The sequence below is a fragment of the Schizosaccharomyces octosporus genome (assembly GCF_000150505.1).
Source record: "Schizosaccharomyces octosporus yFS286 unplaced genomic scaffold supercont6.3, whole genome shotgun sequence".
In the NCBI taxonomy this organism is placed as follows: domain Eukaryota; kingdom Fungi; phylum Ascomycota; class Schizosaccharomycetes; order Schizosaccharomycetales; family Schizosaccharomycetaceae; genus Schizosaccharomyces; species Schizosaccharomyces octosporus.
The window spans coordinates 819,654-838,906 of record NW_013185621.1 but is presented as its reverse complement, the minus strand read 5'-3'; the positions used below and the strand labels follow the sequence as shown (position 1 = coordinate 838,906).

The 19,253-nt window shown below is 37.0% G+C and overlaps 6 protein-coding genes across 6 annotated transcripts; 2 read left to right on the top strand and 4 right to left on the bottom strand.

The window, feature by feature from the left end:
- The first annotated feature begins 18 nt into the window (after positions 1-18).
- SOCG_04179 (transporter Sft2) lies at positions 19-1,268 on the top strand. The gene is made up of 3 exons (XM_013165021.1): positions 19-225; positions 292-617; positions 797-1,268. The coding sequence occupies exons 1-3, from the start codon at positions 217-219 to the stop codon at positions 1,062-1,064; spliced, it is 603 nt and encodes a 200-aa protein (XP_013020475.1). The 5' UTR covers positions 19-216; the 3' UTR covers positions 1,065-1,268.
- A 111-nt stretch (positions 1,269-1,379) lies between these two features.
- SOCG_04180 (RNA-binding protein) lies at positions 1,380-3,638 on the top strand. The gene has a single exon (XM_013165022.1). It carries the CDS (start codon positions 1,740-1,742, stop codon positions 3,075-3,077), a length of 1,338 nt encoding a protein of 445 aa, XP_013020476.1. The 5' UTR covers positions 1,380-1,739; the 3' UTR covers positions 3,078-3,638.
- SOCG_04181 (Sec7 domain-containing protein) lies at positions 1,613-9,199 on the bottom strand (the record flags this gene model as incomplete). Its single annotated transcript, XM_013165023.1, has 2 exons — positions 1,613-3,560; positions 3,853-9,199. The coding sequence occupies 2 exons, from the start codon at positions 9,197-9,199 to the stop codon at positions 3,469-3,471; spliced, it is 5,439 nt and encodes a 1,812-aa protein (XP_013020477.1). The 3' UTR covers positions 1,613-3,468.
- Positions 9,200-10,496: 1,297 nt separating this feature from the next.
- Positions 10,497-11,472, bottom strand: SOCG_04182 (elongator complex associated protein Kti2; the record flags this gene model as incomplete). The annotated part of the gene is made up of 3 exons (XM_013165024.1): positions 10,497-11,015; positions 11,061-11,221; positions 11,301-11,472. The coding sequence occupies 3 exons, from the start codon at positions 11,470-11,472 to the stop codon at positions 10,497-10,499; spliced, it is 852 nt and encodes a 283-aa protein (XP_013020478.1).
- Positions 11,473-11,736: 264 nt separating this feature from the next.
- Positions 11,737-12,660, bottom strand: SOCG_04183 (translin; the record flags this gene model as incomplete). Its single annotated transcript, XM_013165025.1, has 6 exons — positions 11,737-11,777; positions 11,826-11,994; positions 12,047-12,138; positions 12,176-12,415; positions 12,475-12,550; positions 12,598-12,660. The coding sequence occupies 6 exons, from the start codon at positions 12,658-12,660 to the stop codon at positions 11,737-11,739; spliced, it is 681 nt and encodes a 226-aa protein (XP_013020479.1).
- Positions 12,661-12,828: 168 nt separating this feature from the next.
- Positions 12,829-17,874, bottom strand: SOCG_04184 (glutathione S-conjugate-exporting ATPase Abc4). Its single transcript, XM_013165026.1, has one exon. The coding sequence runs from the start codon at positions 17,361-17,363 to the stop codon at positions 12,972-12,974; it is 4,392 nt and encodes a 1,463-aa protein (XP_013020480.1). The 5' UTR covers positions 17,364-17,874; the 3' UTR covers positions 12,829-12,971.
- Between the last annotated feature and the right edge of the window lie 1,379 nt (positions 17,875-19,253).

The window sequence follows — 19,253 nt, the reverse complement described above, 5'->3', positions numbered from 1 at the left end:
TTGTATATATAACATAGATGTAGAATTCTTTAAACTGGACATAAATCATTAGAGGATAGGACGAAGCCCATATATTGTTTCAGTTGAACATTAACGTTTTAAACAATCATCTTCGATTATAAATACAAATAACATTTCAACTTTAACTTCTGACTATTCCTGATCGAACGAAGTTTTAGACGTTGTAGAAGCCCTACACACTACAAGTATAGAAGAATGGAAGATGTAAGAAACGAACGTTAGATAAAGATTAATATAATAAATAACTTATGAAACTAATGTCAATTATAGAGCTTTAGATCGCGTCTGCAGTCTGTGTTAGAACGAACCGGTGAAGCTGCATCAGAATCAACAAATACTTGGTTCGAGCGTGTCAGAAACTCACTCCCGTGGACGAACGATTATGCTGAAGTACCGACTAACGCAAATGGTAACTCATATTTTCAGAGCGGTGACTTCAGTTTGTCACGTTGGGAGAGATATATGTTGTTCGGACTTTGTTTGCTAGGTAGCTTTGCATGTTATGCAATTGCTTGCTTCATGTTTCCCGTGCTTATACTGAAACCAAGAAAATTTGTTTTATTATTAACTATGGGCAGTTTGTTAGCTGTTCTTGGGTAAGTACTATTTCCTCCTGCATCACCTAGCGGGTAACGTTTCATCTCAAACAGAAGGATAGAAATGTCATTTCTTCATGCATCCTTCTGTTTAGTTTGTCATCAAGATGTTGCTCTGAAATTGCCGCTAGGTTATAGTCGGATTGGTTATTTCATATTCTTTGTTAACAACTATTTAGCTTTGCAATCATTATTGGTTTCAAAACTCACTTTGAACAATTAATTACTAGGGAACGTCTACCGATTACCTTTGGGTATTTTGCAAGTTTACTTGCAACTGTTCTATCAACCATTTACATAAAGTCGACAATTTTAAGTATTGTTTTTGGAGCAATTCATATCATACTGTTTCTGGCGTACTTGATTGCTTTCTTTCCCTTTGGTACAAGAACGGTTTCGTTCGGAGCAAGGATGGCCTCACGGTCTATGTCCAACTGGTTACCTTAAAAAAACATTTGTGTTTCAAGTTTGGCGTAATTATTTGCATACATTCTTTTACTTATAATGACTACTTTGCTTTCTATCGTGTTTATTGAGACCAGAGAAGCTATGAGATTTACAAAAACAGAAGAAATTCTCCAAATAGCATCTAATCTTATAAATTTATAATATTTTTTCTTCTTTTTTATTTTAGAAAATAAAACTGTCTTGTATTGTTTGCCTGTTGTTTACCGAATTTAAACGTGCTGTTTCACATATTTCTTTTTAATTTAACTAGTCTCACATGGAGCTCGTTATATGAAGAAAAAAAAGTACAGTAATATGAAAGACAAGCTCAACTTAGAAAGCTCTTTCTTAGTACAACACAGGGCCGTTAATTGAGTTGCTTCTTAAAAACTCAATAAACGAAATATTTTCGCATTATATTTATCGTAGTCGGTGCTAGTCATTACGATAGAGGGATTGTGACTTTTTTCTTGAAGCGAAAAAACGAACGTGTGAATTTTTGACAAGCTGAAACACAGTTCAATCAGCTCGGCTTTGGTGTTGGTTTAATCTTACAATAAATCAATTTATTTTATTCATTTTTTGGGTTTCACGAAGCTTTGCCGTGACAATACGCAAGACTGTAGGTTTACCTTAGTCTTTCAGTGCTTACTAGAATAAGAAAAAGAGATAACCATGGTTCAGGATCAAACTCTTACTCAAGAGAAAGAACAAGAGGTAGCTCAAACCACTCCCATGACTGAATTGACTCATCAGTCTGGTAAAGTGAATTCACCAAAGAATGATGCTAACGCCTCTAACAATCAAAAAGAGTCCACAGGTGATACTAACCCTGTTTCAACTTCTGGGCAAACTACACCAACTTTGAAAGACCAAAGTCCTCACGATTCGTCCATTAATATATGGGCTGTTCGTCGTGAACAAATGTCGCAAAAGGCCAGTGACTCTCAGGCCGAGCAAAAGCAGACGAAGCAAGCCCGACTTCAAGACCCAACTATTTGGCCTAGTCCCAAATTGGTTGAACAAAAGTTTTCTGAAGAGAAAAAACAGGATCCCGAAGAGAAAAAGCCTTTGGCTCCCAAAACACAGGGCAAAGGAAAATGGGTGGTAATCACTCCAGAAATAAGTCATCCACCCATTCATTCTTCTTCCAAAAAACCCAGCCGTTCCAGAAATGACGGAAATCGTCGTTCCGGTAGTGCACGCCGTAAAAGCAATGCTCAAAACTTCTCTCATAATCAAAACCAAAACCGTCGTCAAGAAAATGTTCCACGGGATGTTACTCAACCTTTGGATGAGATGAATGGTCCCGGTGCTGCTCAGAAAACTAGCGAACAATCTAATGCTACAAACAGTCATTCTCGCAATCCTCGTCGTTTGGATGATACTCTTCAAGAGAGAGGCAATAATGAAACCTTTCATAACAATAATGGATTCCGTGGCAGAAGCTACCGTAAAGGATATCGCAGCAAGAATCCCAACCATCGTCCAAGCCGTTCCTATCACCAGAATAAAGTACAAAATATACCTGTCGTCACAAATCCTGCTGGCACTGTCCAGTACGTTTACGATGTAAAGGGATTCCTTACTTCTCAAATTGACTATTATATGTCCATAGAAAATTTATGCAAGGACATGTTTTTGCGCAAACACATGGATGACGAAGGATACGTTCCAGTAGCTTTTCTAGCGTCGTTCAATAGAATTAAAAGTCTGACCAGTGACATCAATCTACTTTTAGAAGCTTGTGAGGCATCTTCTGTTGTCACGCTTAATCCTTTATTTGAGACGCCCATCAAGGCTAAGGTACGTCGCTCAGTTACCTGGGAGCCTTGGATTTTACCAAAAGAATTACGTCTTTCCTTTGAGCTTCCTACTTCTCAATCTAACTCCAATCCTTCGTCTTTGGGAAACTCAATATCTGATTTGTCTGCAGCTCATCCTATCGCGGATCACAATGACTTGTCTAAAAGCATGAGAGATGATTTGAAGCTTTCAGACGCTAATGTTTGAACATTCTTTTTACAAAAGTTATTTTTAAAAACAAAAATAAAAGAAATAAAAGTTGCTTGAGGTGATAACTGTAACAACTGGTTTGCTGGATTTATCAATAATAATTTTTTTGAATATTTGATTTTTTTTTTCCGTTTGCCCAAAATGAAATCTTGAATATACGTGCGTTTTCGTTAGTTGAAGGAAAGACAGTTTGGGATTTTTGGATAGACCGGTCTTCCTTTGCTTTCTATTAAATACTTAATCATATAGCAAAAACTACGGTCTGAAGGATATGCGATAACTTGAATGCATTGTTAGCTAAGAAGTCGTCAGCTAAGCCTTCCTTTTGTGAGATTGAAATACAAAGTTTATATAACATTACTTTATTAACTACACCCGATAATGGGAATTAATGTCCTCCCCTACTCTTCATCAGTTCCTTCTGAATATGTAAGGCAAAATTCTTTGTACGTGCTGTTGAATATTTAAAAAAGGCACAGGCTGCTTAGATAATTAGATACAATAAATATATAAAAAAACAATCCTGAAATCTACTGAATTATTTAATCATGGATGTTCATATATATTCACTCTAGTTCAACAAACATTCAAAAAAAATAAAACATCATAAGTAAAGCAACAGACAAAACGAATTGTATGGAATAACCATAAGGAAAAATAACATCATTTACTCATTATGTATTATGCATAATATAAGCGTGCTACGTTTGGTCTTTTGGCTCTATTTTGAGAAAAGTCCTACCCACGCGACTGAAGTAAGCATTTAACAAACCTCGAAGTTGGTCATCAAGACCTCCTTTAGCTATCATAGAACAGCAAGGATGATACAACTGTTGAATCGCATCAGTGAACAAAGTATCAGGGAGTTCTGTTGTATTTTCAAGAACGGTTACAATAACTGGCTGCCAACTTACATGATTTCGAGTATGTTTTTCAATAGTCATAGAAGCATAAAGTTCCAATAAATTCGCGCACGCGGGAAAAAGTAAACCGGCAATCTCAGAAGAATAATTTGAATCAACGGCTAAGCTTTCGCTTTTCAATAACCTAAAGAGTAAGCTGATGTACAATAAGGCACTCGCTGTTTCTTGTCGTAATAAATTAGGCAACTGCTTCATGTAACCAATACTCAGTAAAGATACACGTAGAGACTTGTTTTCGTTAAACTTTTTGGCAAATTGCCAGGATTCGTAAACTGCTCGCGTGAGTTTCAACACTTGTCGTTGAGGAATGTGCTTGAAGATATTTTCGTAGTCAAGCAACTCAGCAACAATACTGACCAACAAAAGCTGCAAAATGCATTTTCGAATCATGGACCGAAATTCGGTTTGTTTCTCTGCAACAAGATTTACAGAAGTCATGTTAGCATTATAACTTGTAGTTTGATATTGAGCTGAATTAGAACGAATAAAATTTTCATCGTCAACCCAAAAAGCTTCGTCTAACAATAGACTACGTGGAGTGGTTTCCTGAAAAAGTTCAACGAAGAGCTCAACAACAGAATCCCAGTCTTCTTCAGTAAATCTGCTTGCATTTTCAAGTAATACTTGCTGCATGCAGCTAGTACCTATCCGAGAAAGGCTGACATTATCACGGCAGACGCAATTGCTAAATAATCGGAAGTAACCTTTAAGTAGGGTATGCAGTTTTTCAAACCGACAAGAAATCAATGTAACAATATTCTTGAGAGCCTCTACAAGTGTAGTTGACTGCCAAGTACGAACTTCTTCATCACGAAGCAAGACGTCATCCGATTCTAAACTAAACGTGGAGAAAATTGGAAAAATAAACTTTCTTGAAACAATTTCCCAAGTCTGCTGATTAAAATCATCCGAATCTTCATGAAATATATAGAACATATAATGAAGAGCTCTAGAACGTACCTCCAAATCTTCAGCAGAGACAACCACATCGTAGTACGCAAATAAAATAGGGAAAGTGGATTTGGACACATCTTCCGGATTGGAGTTATTCTTGTCTTTAGCTTCCAGAATCATATTGTAATAGATTTTTTTTATGATATCCAAACTTTGCAGTGATATCTTTTGGTTGACACCATTCTTGCACAGTTCGGTAAATGAAACAAGCATGTCAATCAAACAACTTTGTTGAAGTATATAGTTGTAATGATGCTCAAAAATGTCTAAAAGCGTCTCAAAGGTTAATGAAAGTAAAGTATCATTTCGGGCTTTGGCAGAAAAAGTAAAAACACCAAAAAGTGTTTTCCATCCAGATTTTATACTGGATACCCTAGCTTGTATCATTTGCCGAATACACTGTAACACGAGCTCTTTAACATCAACCGGAGCATCTGATGACATGACATATTCATAAGGTTTGAGAAATTCTTTTTGAAATGAAAATAAAGAAAGTTCTTCAATTTGTAAGAAATGCATTGACAATTGTCGTAAAGAATCTAAAGCAAACACTGCAACGTGTTTATTCCCGCGAGTAGCAACCAAGTTGAAAAATTTTCCAAGTACGTTCCAAATGGAAGACCATTCTACTCTAATTCGTCCCATGTTGTAATAAGAAATTTCAACAAGCTTTTGTAAGCTAAACAGTCGAGGACTTTCTGATTCATTTGAGGAAGTTATTTCGTCCCAAGCAACTTCACACAATGCCTCAAAGAATGATTTTATAGCAACACCTGAAAGAGAAGAAGTCTGCGAAAAAATTTTGTCAATGGAAAGTACGGTTTCAGTAGACATTAGTTCGGATATAACATCAGATGGTAACTGTTTCAAACTTGATTTAGGAGTTTGGTTTTGAATAGTCCCGCTCACTTGACGCACTGGCTTTGTTGAGCTTGATGGACGCACTCTAGCGTTTATAACATCTGGAATCTCTGCTTCGTCAACCCCTTCACTGATTAATTGTACGCGTTCCAATTGACTGATACTGGTAAGGATGTCTTTCCAGGAAAACCTCAAGTTGTTGCCTTCGGCACAAGCAATTTTGAGCAATGTTTTAATTACCATCGTATTTTTCGGCTTTATATCGTAGGCAGAATGCAAATTCGTGAAATTTACCAGTGTCTTTATGAAAGCATCACGAACTAAATCAAGGCCGAAAAGACAGGCAATATGAATGACATATTGGAAGCCTTCCAAACACCACGATAACTCATACAAATGCTCAGACTCTTGTAGAGGGTTTGAAATGGCTGCTAAAATGGGCATCCAACCGGCTTCAAGCATTGGTCCAATATGCTCAAAATGTTTAGCGTTATAAAATACATTTTCCTTCTTTGGATTATGCTTTTGTTGCTTCATTAGTTTTTTAAGGACAGTGGTTGTCTTATTGGCCATCTCTTCTGAAGCCTGAAGATACGCTGTCCTCTGAAGCTCGCGGCCTGTCTGAGTGAAAGAGGCGGCAAAAAGACCTACATTGTTGTTTGAATTCATCAATGGTGCTATAGCAGCCATCTGTTGTTCATCTTTGAGGACGATTTCATTCGTCAATATATCTTCGTAAACAAAGCCAAGATAATCTTCGTCGAGATCGCCACCATTGTTAATTCCTCGATTGTTTTTAATGAAATCTTCTTTTGTCATCCTATTTTTTATCTGAGGTGAGTGTAAGTCCGTATTTAACATGATAATAGAATATGCCAATATGTAAGCGGTATCCGCGTTAGCAAAAGTTGACGGATTTTCTTTCATATAGCGCTCAGAAAATTTCAACATAATACGGTCAATTTTTTGCGCTTCACCTGGTAACCGGAAAGCCTGTAACAAACGACGTAAGGCGTCAACAAAGCGGTAGTTAGCAAAGCTAAAGCAGTCGACGAAATTATGCATCACGGAGATGTTATAATCCTCGCCAGCTCCCAAGTAATCACCAAGAGTAGTTTTGTTAAGACCTTCGGTGTTGAATAAAAATGTAGCAACCGAAGAAGAATCGTCAAGGTTGACGAATCCATTTTCAGATAAGAGTTTCACTCCCAAACTTGGTTTATAGTTAAACTTATTTATGCAATGCCGAAGCAACTTCTTCCTTTGTTTATTTAACTCAAATTCCGACGGATCAGCCAAAGCCAAAGAACTACTGCTACGAGAGTTAGCTTCAAGAGATGGTCGGCCGCTGTGCACTGGAAGCGTTTTTGGCGTATCTGAACGAGCTAAAGGATCATCTTCGGTACCTGCCACATTTTCATCCGTAGAAATGTTACCCCTAGCTAAATAGAATCCACTTTCAGCCCAACTCATTAAGGAATGTAAAACATCTATTACACATTCCAAAGATTTAAGCTTCAATTGATAATCACTGAAATTTGTTAATTGTACAACTTCTGAATTAAGGGAGCTAGAATTAGTCGTCAAAAAGGGAGTCGTACTTTTTTCCGAGCTTTCCATAGAAGGGAGCAAATCTTCGTATTGATATGTGCCGGGGTCTAAAGGAGTGATAGAATTAGTTTTTGATATAGAAAAGAGAAGCTGTTCAAAAACATTAGTAGTCGAATTTCGGTCGCAATCATAATTAATATATAGTTCAACCAGCGCCCTTGGATTCCGACAAATACGTTGGAAAATCAATAGGGTGTGAAGTTTTTGATTGTAGGAGGTATTTTTTAAATCCAATATAGGAAAATAAACCTCATGAAAGAAAACGGCAATTTCTTGTTTAAATTGTATACGCAATGAGGACACAATAAGCCAAAAAATATTGCAACAGATTTCAAAGACCTGGGGTATCGGGCTTACTGCATTGCGAGATAATACCAAACAGATATATTGACGAGATGCCTGGGCTAAAGTTAATCCTTCTAAAGCAGGCATGGTCTGGGGAGGAAAGGTCAATTCAGTGAACAAGTCACTGTTCTTGTCTAATACAGAATAAATAAGATGAAGGCTTATAAGCTTTGATCTCATGGCTTGAGATCGTATATTATCGACTTTATCGGATGAGCTATGGCGAACTGCAAGCCTGCAAAGGGTGCGGAATACTAGATAGGCATCCTGAAGAGATAAATGTTCAAGGCTAGTGGTAGTTTTGGAGTTTTCAACATCTATTTTAACATTATCCAACTTCGATGCACCATTTGAAGCCATTGATTGCAATGTTATTTTCTCTTCCGAATTGGGGAGATTTTCACGCAAAGAGTCAGTGCTGGCAATAGAGGCGTCATTCAATCCAAAGTTTCCAGATAAGCTGGATGGATGGTATGCGCGTAAACGTTCAAATACAATTCCAACGGCCTGCGTCAGAGAAGCTTGAGCTACAGACTGTATGGAATCATCATCGCCAAGAAGAAAAATATTATAAAGCTTGCGGATGGAGTTAAGAAGAATAGCTCCATGAAGTAACGCATTTTTTTCCGAGCAAAGGATGAAAGCGGAAAGAGCTTTGACGACATTAAGCTGTAGGGTTCCATCTACGACTTCATCGTTGATACAATCACATACCATATCAACAATGCATTGGAGCATTGATTTGGAAGAAGGATTTGAAGCTGAAATCTTTTTGTTTTCTGGAAAGTAAGCAAAAGAAGCTAGCTTTGATACAGTGTTTAAAGCAATATTTAAAACATCATCCTGCTCGATTTCAAAAGCATGTTGAAAAAAATCAATAAGAAGGGTTTTGTCGTAATCATCATCGGTTTGTAGACGAGGCTTTATATCGCCCATCACTTTACGCAGTGGATCAAATCTTGTGCAAGCTCTGATCTCCTGAAATTCATTGATACACTTGATGAGAACAAGACGAGCAGATCGTTCCCAATTTGAAGGAGGTTGAAAGTTATCAGAGCCCTTCTCGTCAGATACCTTTTGTGGTACTTCAGGCACTGAAACTTTTGAGTCCTCGTTTCCATTAGAATCTTGTAGATGGATTTCTTCTTGCCCCTGCTCTTGCTGCTCATCCACTACTTGGTTCAACGTAGCTGGTAATGACAAGTCGCCTTGACCAGGTGCCTGTCCATCTTCTTCGGCATTAATGGGTTCCAAAGCTTGGTTTGAAGACACTTGCGAATCATCTTTGGATTTCTGTTGCGACTGTGATACAGCATCTGGGTTCGAGTTCTCCGGTTCAATTGGATGCATGTTGCCTTCACTGGACGTCTTCTCATGGTTCGGTACAACAGATACCTCTGCCACACTCCCAGAATCATCCTGCATCTTTCTTAAAGCCAATTAATATGACTAAAAGAAAGTACGATAATTGGCGATGGTGGAAGTATAATGGATATGAATATGCCCCATCCCTTATTGACGCTCTCATGCACTATCTCTTATAAAGAGCTCCAAAGATATGCAAAGTTGTAAATGGTATAATGAAAATATGATATTAGTCCTTTTTAGTATGTATATATATAATACAAAAGAAAAAATTACTATATTATGTAAACAACAGTGCTTTAAAACAAAGAAGCTTTATATGAGGAACGTTATAATTGACTAAAATAAAAGAAATTTAGCTGGAGATACAAGTTCTGGGTTGAGAAGCTCAACTACATCGCGAGTACTTGAAGAAAGTATTTTATTAGAGCTAAACATATACAAACACAACTATTCTAACCAAATACTCATTTTCAGCCTTATTTGCATAGAACCCTGCTATTACATACTTTCAACAGTACATGAAATCGCAATAGCAATGGGGTAGCTGTTCTTACAGCATTTTAATTTTTAAATCAATTATGGGTCTTTAAAAAAATTGAAATACTATCACATCTATTCGTTAATGTTGTTTAGAGGTGTGGATCTGAAAAGTCAACAAAGCGAAGTCAGTAGCACTCATATCGAAATGATAATAATAGTGAGCTGTGCATATATGAGTAACTGCATTGAAATGTATTACCGTATTTTATATAAGAATGTTTATGATAGTACATATAAGCATTTATGATACTATAAAGCATAAGTTATACTATGATTACAACAGTTATAATAAACTATTCTAGAGCATATATTTGACTTTGTTTTATGATATACTTACTTGCGATAGTAAACGATTGTTATTGTTTATAATTCGTAAAAGCATATTTAGGAAGTTATAGAATGCCGATCCTACTAAACCTCTTTCAAAATGGATATGCTGTATTATTTACTCATCCTATATAACTATTAACTCAAACTCTAGTGTAGCAAATATTTCTAAGCCTTAGAAATTGGATAGGTTAGGTAATACTCTCTCTTTATCATTACTCATAAAAAGAATTACTTAGAGCATGTTCATTTTGCTAAATGAGAGGACACGAGAAATAAACATTGTTAAAGGTTTATATTTCGGAAACACTATATAGCTGCTATATATTTTGATAGAAGAAAATAGCATAAATCTGAAAGTCTTTTGTATTTAATTGGGAAACAAAATAAAAAATTGTAAAGTACTCCTTTCTACCTAGATAAATTATATACTTAACGAAATCCCAAAACCAACTTAACTTTTTTTTAGATTACCGTATTATGTCCCTCACTCTAATGTTTCAAATTGTCCATTCAAGTAGTCGACAAACATATCTTTTAGAAGGTTGGTATTATACGATTGTTGGCGGTTAATATGAACGAATTGACGGCGGAAACGTTGCAAAAGAGGGAGCGACACAGTAATACCTGGCATTTCAATATGAAGACGGCTTCCAGGGATCGGTAACGATGAAGATCCCTCCGTATTTTGATGATTGAGGATGAGCATGATAACGTCCTGCGTTACTTTGTCGAGTTCGTATAAATAATTTACTTCAGCAGGAGCTTTGGTCATGGTAGCCAAGTTTGGTTTCACAGACTTGTTGTGAATGAGCACTGACCAAATAGCATCAATGGGAGGCGTAGGATCGTCGTGAATAACTGTGAAGAGAGGTGAGTCCCATCGAGTCATGCCATTTGGTTCTTCATATCGAAAAATCAATCCGTCTAGGACGTCTTCGGGATATGGATTCTCCGACGTAGCATTAAGTTGTTTAGGTAGATCCTTGGGTACAGCAACATGTACCTAAATTCCTTGTCAGCTTCAAATAATAAACTATTAATGACATACCACACAGTGAGGTGTATACATGGATTTTGACTCGCAGAAAAGCTGATAACGAAATCCTTTGATATAGTTTAGAGCATCACAGAGAACAATAGTACTCTTGGAGAGTTCTCTTTGTACGGAAGAATACAACAGTCCACGAGCGGCTTTTTCTGTCTTTGATTCTGTGCAATTGTATCAGTTAGTCTAAAATGCATAAGCTTCCTTAATACAAGTCTCGCGGACTTAAGCATGACTGCATACCTCTGTAAACTTCTTTTTTGATCCCCAAAGACTCATCATTGATCAGAACTACACGGTAATCTTTCGTACCATCAACGTTGTTTTCTATGCGCTCTTCCAAAGCTTTTTGAAGTTGTTTGGCGCGCGTCGTCTTTCCCGAACAAGGATATCCAGAAAAAATGATTAACGGCATTTCTATTCAACTACAGTATAGAATGCACTTATAAACACAAGATAAACTTGCTTTGGTCTCAATTAAGATAAAAAATTACGAATGCAATATTACCACAATAAATTGCACACTAGGTTGCGCATAGAATTTCACGTTTTAACGAACCTGTGTTGGAGTACATTAGTAAACAAGACCGACACTAAAAAGGTGTACGTATCGCAAAAACTGAATGAAGGACATATTATTCTGTAACAAAAAAAACTCAAGCTTCATCAAAACAGTATTTTACTCATTTAAGAGGTTGTGAATCCTCATATCGTAAACCACTAGACCAGTTAATAAATTGTCAAGAAACAGAAAAGCAATTAACGTACCATCTTCAGCCCTTTTAAGTTGATATTTTAATCCATCAAAATGACGGCGCAAAGAGTCATTTTTTAAGGATAGCAATTGGAAGGACGAATGGACGTTTTCAATGGTTTGGAGCGACTTTAAAGGAACCTCTTTATTGCCATAAATCACAGCATTAACGGATAATCGGGCCTATAAGCTCATAATTAGATTATTTGAAAAAAATATAAAGAATAAATCATACCAATTCAGTACTTATTGATAACACCCCATGTAAATACTCCTCAATTGAGATGTGAAATTTAACTTCTTCAGGGTATACAGGAACTAAAGTCGCTTCGTTAGTTTTTTAAAAATACTTATAGTTACATACCGTTCAAAATTTGACCAACTTGCTCCAAAGTCAAAAGCTGATACTTCTTGTCTTCATGCCCTTGGAGAGCACCCCTCCAGGCAGCCAGTAAAGTCAAACATGCGACTTCTTGAATGGCCCTGTCCCAGACATTAACGTATTTGTAGTACGAATGTTCAGATGCCACCTTTGCCAATTCCTGTATTTTCACTTTTATAACCTCAATGCTTTTTGTAATGTCAATGGACGTTTCGTTATTCGCTAAAAACTCAATTAGTTTTGACTAAACATAGGAGTAATATAGTAAACTTCTTTCATACAAATCTCAAATTCTCCAAGTAAAAGACGTAATACCTTCGATTCTTGATCAATCGTTTCTACACGAGAGCTTAACTCCTAAAATATCTTGTTTAGTTACAGCCCGAAGGAAACGTATCCCATACGTCTCGTAAAGATGTCTCATGATCAATCTTTGCCTGTAATTCTCTGAAAATAGATTTATCCATAACGCTTGTTTTGCCTCAGTTTCGAAATTTAGCAGTGTGTGTGTTCCTAAATTATTAGTAACCAAGTACATTGTACTAGCGACAATATGATAATTGAACGAACTAGCTGGTGGTCAGATCAATTCTTGGTTATACCTATATAGCATGGTATGTAAATCAAGGAAATGTGTAAAAATTAAACTTAATCTGTATTAATCTGTAACTAATACTTACTCAATCTACTTAAACTTCAATAAATAAGCCAAGACATAAAAATTAAAACATATCTATATACTAAACAAGAAGTCCATGTGGCTTTCTAAAAAGTCAATCTATTTAGAATCTGAAAAGCTGATTGCACTTTGCTCACACATTTTTCGGAAAACACCACCCTTATTATATAATTCGCCAGGTGGTCCATATTCAACAAGCTCACCCTTGTCCATAACCATAACTTTATGATAATCAACAATAGTCTTCAAACGGTGGGCAATGCATAACATAGTCGCATCACCGAATGCGCTGCGCAAAGTTTTTTGGATCTGTTGATCTGTAGTATCATCTACGGATGCTGTACACTCGTCTAATATAATAATTTTTGAGCGTCGAACAATAGCTCTAGCGAGCGCTAAAACTTGCTTTTGACCTTGAGAGAAATTTGAGCCTTCCGATGATACCTGAGTATCTAAGTTTATATGAATTGGCTGTTGATCTTCTGTATAGGCAATAGCCATCTTATTCGCTCCGCTCGTTTGGAGTGCCTCGTTTAGTAAAGAGTCTTCAAGTTCATTAAAAGGATCCAAGTTGCTACGAACGGTTCCGGAAAACAAAATTGGGTCTTGAGGAATGAATGAAATCCGTTGACGTAAAGAACTCAAATTAACATCCTCAATCTCCAAATCATTAATACGTAAAGATCCTCCGACTCGATTTGTGAATCGTAAAAGAGTAAGTCCTAAGGTACTCTTACCACTGCCCGTTCGTCCGACAATTGCTACCTTCTCAGCGTGATGGATGTGAAGATTTAAATTCGAAATGACACTAGGACCATTTGGAGTGTAGCTTACGCTTACATTTTCAAATTTAATATCTCCCTCTTTAGGCCATGAAACGGGGACTTCACCCTCTTTTGTAGGAGCAGGTTCTTGCTCTAATCGAGTGTACTCCTTTACTCTTTCATAGCTGTTCATCTCAGCTTGGAGGTTATTGAAGGAACGGACAAAGTAAAGGACAGTTATACTAAACATCACAGACTGGTTTAGTGAAAATCCGACAAGACCAGGAGAAAGATGGCTCTGCTTTAAAGCAATCAATCCAGCTAAACCACCAACTAATCCACTAATGCCATCTGTTCTAATGGCGACCCATCTATTCAAATTATATGAAGCAGTTTGAAGACGCATAAGGTTATCAATCTTTTTGGAGAATTCACTTCTGAATATACCTTGCATGTTAAACGCACGAATTACTGCAAGTCCGGAAATACTCTCTCCAAGTAGGCCAAACATTGGAGAATTATAGACAGAGATTAATCGCTTAATACCAACTTGGGCTTTAGTATAAAGTATTCCAACGTAAAATCCAAGCGAACAGATGATTATAGCAGGAACCAAGAAAAGAGGCATAGCCGAAGAAACAGAAACTAAACCAGCGACAATAGAAAGGAAACATTCGATTGACCAGAAAAGCCAAGATGGCAGATTAAGATCCAAAGAGCGTATATCTTTAGCAAAGCGATTCACAATTCTTCCGGTAGGAGTCTTGTTGAACCATGAAGCATAGGTGCCAAATACATTCTCCAGCATCGAATTGTGAATATTTTTTGCAGCAATCAAAGATCCCTTGTCATACGTATATGTGCGCAGATAGTCAAGTACACAGTAAAGGACAAGCATTGTTCCATATACGAACAAGAACTTTGTATTACTCATATCAGGAGAGTCTATGGATTTGTTGGTCCAAAATGCCACCCACAAGTCAATAAGAATAGACAATGTCTGAGTAACAACTAGCAATAAAAGAATAATGCATACATAAGATCCGGAGCCAAATTGGCGGAAATATTCAAAAATAGTAGACATAGGTACGTCTCCCGTCGCTCTTTTTTCCTCTTCCACTAATTTACCTGATTGAGCTATTTGTTCAGCATCTACTGAGGAATCAAGTTGGGCCTCTGCATTTGGCATATTCGACTGAGTAGCAGACTCGGATGGATGACCAATTTCTTCAGCTAGTTGCAAGATGGGTGATGACTTATCCTTGATAGGGAAGGCAGATCCATTCTTAACGGTAACAATAAAGCTAGCAGCATCTAGGAAAAGATTCACACTATGCGTAACGAGAATGACAGTACGGTTTTGCATCAAAGGACCTTGGAAAAGATGACGGAAAATCCAGTTCGATGTGTGAATATCCAAAGCAGACATAACATCATCGATTAAAATAACAGAGGAAGGTGCATAGACAGCACGGGCAAGTGCAATACGTTGTTTTTGACCTCCAGACAAAGTAACACCCTTCTCACCAATTTCAGTTAAATCACCGGCAGGTAAATTCTCCAGATCGCTCTGCAAACCGCAGGCTTTCAAAACATCCTTGTAACGTGTTTCGTCAAAGACAGAGTTAAACAAAATATTATCTTTAATAGTAGCATTGCGTAGCCAAGCGACTTGAGACACGTATGATACACCCTTAGAACGAGGCAAAGAATAGGAGCCGCTGGTAAGACTTAATTCACCAAGTAAAGCTGAGATAAGTGAAGTTTTTCCAGAACCAGTAGGTCCTACGACAATTGATAGCTGGTTCTTTGGAAATTTAAAATTCAAGTCACGCAAGCGGAAATCTCCATCGACAGGGTTAGAGGGCCAGGTAAAAGTAGCATTGTCAAAACCAATATCTTCACTTTCTGAATCAGTATAGACAGCTGGATCAACTTCATTGGGGTCATTCAAGAAGTCAGAAATCCTACCAATGGAAACAAAAATCTGCACTAGTTGTCTCAAAAGATGAGAAATCCATGCAAACTGGTTACGGACTAAATTAAATAGTGAGATTGAAGTAAACGCAATGGAAGGTGTAATCTTTTGACACATTAAAGTAGTGAAAATGATAAAGGTCACAAACATGCTGAAGAAGGGTAAGGATTCAACCAAAACTTGAATTAAAATTTCCATTAAAAGCAATTTCCATGTTCGATGAATCTCGTAACGACGTTTTTCTTGGACGCGTTCAAGCATTGGGCGTTCCCAACCAAAAAATTTTGTTACACGAATACTTTGAAGAAGTTCCGACATCAATTCGATACGGGAATCGGTGGCTTTATTAGACATTAAAGTAAGCTTGGCCACGAAAGGACCCAACAAGATGGGAACGGAAGTTGTTAAGACGGCAAGGACTAGACCGACATAAGCACTCCAACCTAAAAGTTTTTGCAACAAATAAACAGAAATACCGATTTCAAATGGTGCTCTGACGGCAACGTGGATAAGTTCTCGAAGCTCACCGATATCATTAGCATCAGTGGATATGAGGTTATTCACGCGGCCTACTTTTGATTCCTCATTCTTGTTTTGAACAAAACGGAAATCGAGCACCTTTTTGTAAATTTGGTAGACAAGAACCGAGTAAGAACGGACGGTATAACGAGTGGATAAAAATAGGTAAGATTGGAAAGCCATGGAATTAATAAAAGGACCAACTAAAAGCAAAAAAATCCACACATAGGGGGACAAATAATCGGCCTTTGGATTTTCCAAATATTTAAGGAAGCGATTCATGGCTACAGGAGAAATAAATTGGGTAGCACTGATGAAGAAGCTTGCGGTGGCCATACCCAGCATTTGAAATGCAAAGATGAGATGCATGGTAACATACAAAGAAGGACGTTTAAGTCTTTCATACCTATCGGACCAAACTTTGTTTTTATCGTAATCCGGCAGATGAGGAGAATCGTCAAACTCGACAGTACGACGTGTAGCGATATTGATGAGTCTGTTCAACCAATGATAGCTGCAAATATAGCTAAAGTAAGTGCAGGTTTGTTCTTCAGAGGGTTGATCGTTCTCGTCAGGGAACAAGGGATACCAAACACGAGGTGTGAACCATGGAATGATATTAATGGCGACGGCGATCGCAAAATAAGTCCACAAAAACGGAGAGAAAATGGACATGGGAGGATGGTGGATTAGAAGAAAGGGAAAAACGTAAAAATCAAAGAACACGGGAAGGATGAAAAGATTCAACAATACGGAAGAATGATATAAAACAGGGCGGGCCCGGGGAGCAAGGATACGTAAAGAATGAAGAAGAAAAGAATGTATAGAAAAAGCAAGCAACCAATGGTTGACACTATGAGAGGTAAATCTCGTCGGGAACCGCTCTTCAGCGTACATGAATATGGTCAAACATAAGAAGAGAAAAGAAAGCATCCAAAGACAAAGTCCGTGGATACGTCGTAGACCAGAAAATTCAGCATGTACGGGACGCTTTACAAAAAAAGAATTGGAGAGCCATTGGCTAATTACGTAGAGATATGTACAAACAAGACCAGCGACCAAAAAGTACTTGTACTGGACCTGGGACAAAAGAGAATCCTCATGGTAATCGTGTGTACTTTCTTTTAGCATAAAAGAAAAGGTGTTTCCGAGTAGGGAGCGAACCTGATAAGGTAGTAATTGAAAGCTACTAGAGCCAAACATATGGGGAGAGGGTCGTGGAACATCCATAATTGGAAATCGGCGTTTTTTGATTTATTTTTCTTTGTAAGCGAGGTATAAACAAAAAAGATATAATCGGTTTAAGAACCCGAAAAGATGAAATTTGATATGGAAAAGGGTCTGATGAATTCGATCAGATTGAGTTTGAGTGAACTTTTTCCAATCGTTAAAGAAACTTTTTGATACAAGAAAAAAAAATAAACAAGAACGAAAAAAGAAGAGCTAATTGACTGACTGATTGGAAGACGAAAAGGGAAAAAGGGCAGAATGGCTCGAAAGAAGAGAGGTAAGATGTTTTGAGGAACAGTAGAGTAGCTCTTGAAAGCAGTAAATACAGTAGAACTGCAGTAATGTTTTGTATTCCTTCTGGAATTGACTTCTACTGATTGTTTTAAACGAAAGAGCAGAGAAGCAAAACCGTTCACCCTATTTTCTGGTGGAATGCAGTCGTGGAAAAGGGGAGCTAGCAGATGCCAAGATCACAGGAGGCTCTTTCTAGGGCGATGGAATATAATATCGTCTTAGAATTATACAAGGTAATGATAAAGTGGTGTTTTTGCGTGACGTTATCCATCTTGATATCTAAGAGAAGGCAAGGCTTATCAAGACTACATGTTACCTGCATAAAGAAAACACGATTCAAACGCTATTTACTAGAAAACAAACAAGCAAAACAGACAATTAAAATACAAATACAAAATTAAATAGAAATAGAAATAAAATCAAAACTAAAATAAACTAAACTAAAACTAAAACTAAAACTAAAAATAAAAATAAAAATAAAATAAAGCTCAGCATTGTACACCATGGGTGATGTGACACGTATTCTGAGAAGAGCGTAAAAAGAGATCAGCACGACATGATAAATTATTTGCAAGAGAATTCCTTTAAAAAAGAAAAAAAAAGAAAATTCAATTCAAAACATTGATTTTCATTTCGTTCCTGAGATCTCTTACCCATTGAGACTGCTAATTCTCCTTTTCTTTTCTTTGTTTACATCGATCTAGTCCTCAAGAAACTTCGCAATTGGGGGAGGGGGGACATGCTTGATAATACATCGATTGCTGTTAAAGATAGAGAATAACAATAAAACGTGCGCAGTTTATAATTTTTCGAATAGATCCTACCGATACCGCGATGTAAAAGCTGCGACAGGTGTAGAGATCTCTGTTGTGTAGTGAGTAGGGCAAAAAGTTGGTAAGAAGAATGTATGTTGAAAGGAGAGTTGATGGAAATGGAAATTGGTAATTGATAAAAGTTTTGTTTTTTGTTTTTTTGAATGTAAGAAACAAAAAGAAAGAACCCGTCAAGTGTCTTTTCTTTGTTTCGAGGGAATTCTACTTTGAAAGAAAGACATGAAATACTGTATGAATCTCTCTCTTCCTGGAGGCTTGTTGTTGATTCGCTTAAATGTCAAGATTGTAAACAAAAAGTGTTTTCTTTACTCAGCAAGCTATTAGATTTCGTTTTGTTTGATTTTATTAAAAAAATGCTGTAAAATAGAGATTATTACGTTCGAAAAGGAATTAGAATTAGAAAGAAGAAAAAGAAAATCCAATTTCCACACTGAACCTGTTTTTTTTTTTTTTTTTTTTTTTTTTTTTTTTTTTTTTTTTTTTTTTTTTTTTTTTTTTCTTCTTTTTTTTTGGCGATGAACCTGCTATTTCTCTGCTTTCTGTTGCATCATTTTCCTTTTCATCTGTTTCCTTCGTGCGTTCCACGTGCACAAAAAACTTTCGGTTCTAATGTCCCTAGTATGCTTCGGCAGCGACTACATAGAAAAATACTTGGTTTTATGACATGCATCACTTGGTATGGCATGGTATAAATGTTTACAAGTTGTAAGCGTAAATAGTAAACAAACGAGAAAGACAGAGAGACAGAGATGGCTTTCCTATA

Bases quoted from the DNA above. Each gene is read 5' to 3' on its own strand.
- SOCG_04179 (XM_013165021.1), top strand. The intron at 618-796 runs GTAAGTACTATT...ACAACTATTTAG, and splicing joins AGTTTGTTAGCTGTTCTTGG to CTTTGCAATCATTATTGGTT.
- SOCG_04180 (XM_013165022.1), top strand. From the start codon at position 1,740: ATGGTTCAGGATCAAACTCTTACTCAAGAGAAAGAACAAGAGGTAGCT.
- SOCG_04184 (XM_013165026.1), bottom strand. From the start codon at position 17,363: ATGGATGTTCCACGACCCTCTCCCCATATGTTTGGCTCTAGTAGCTTT.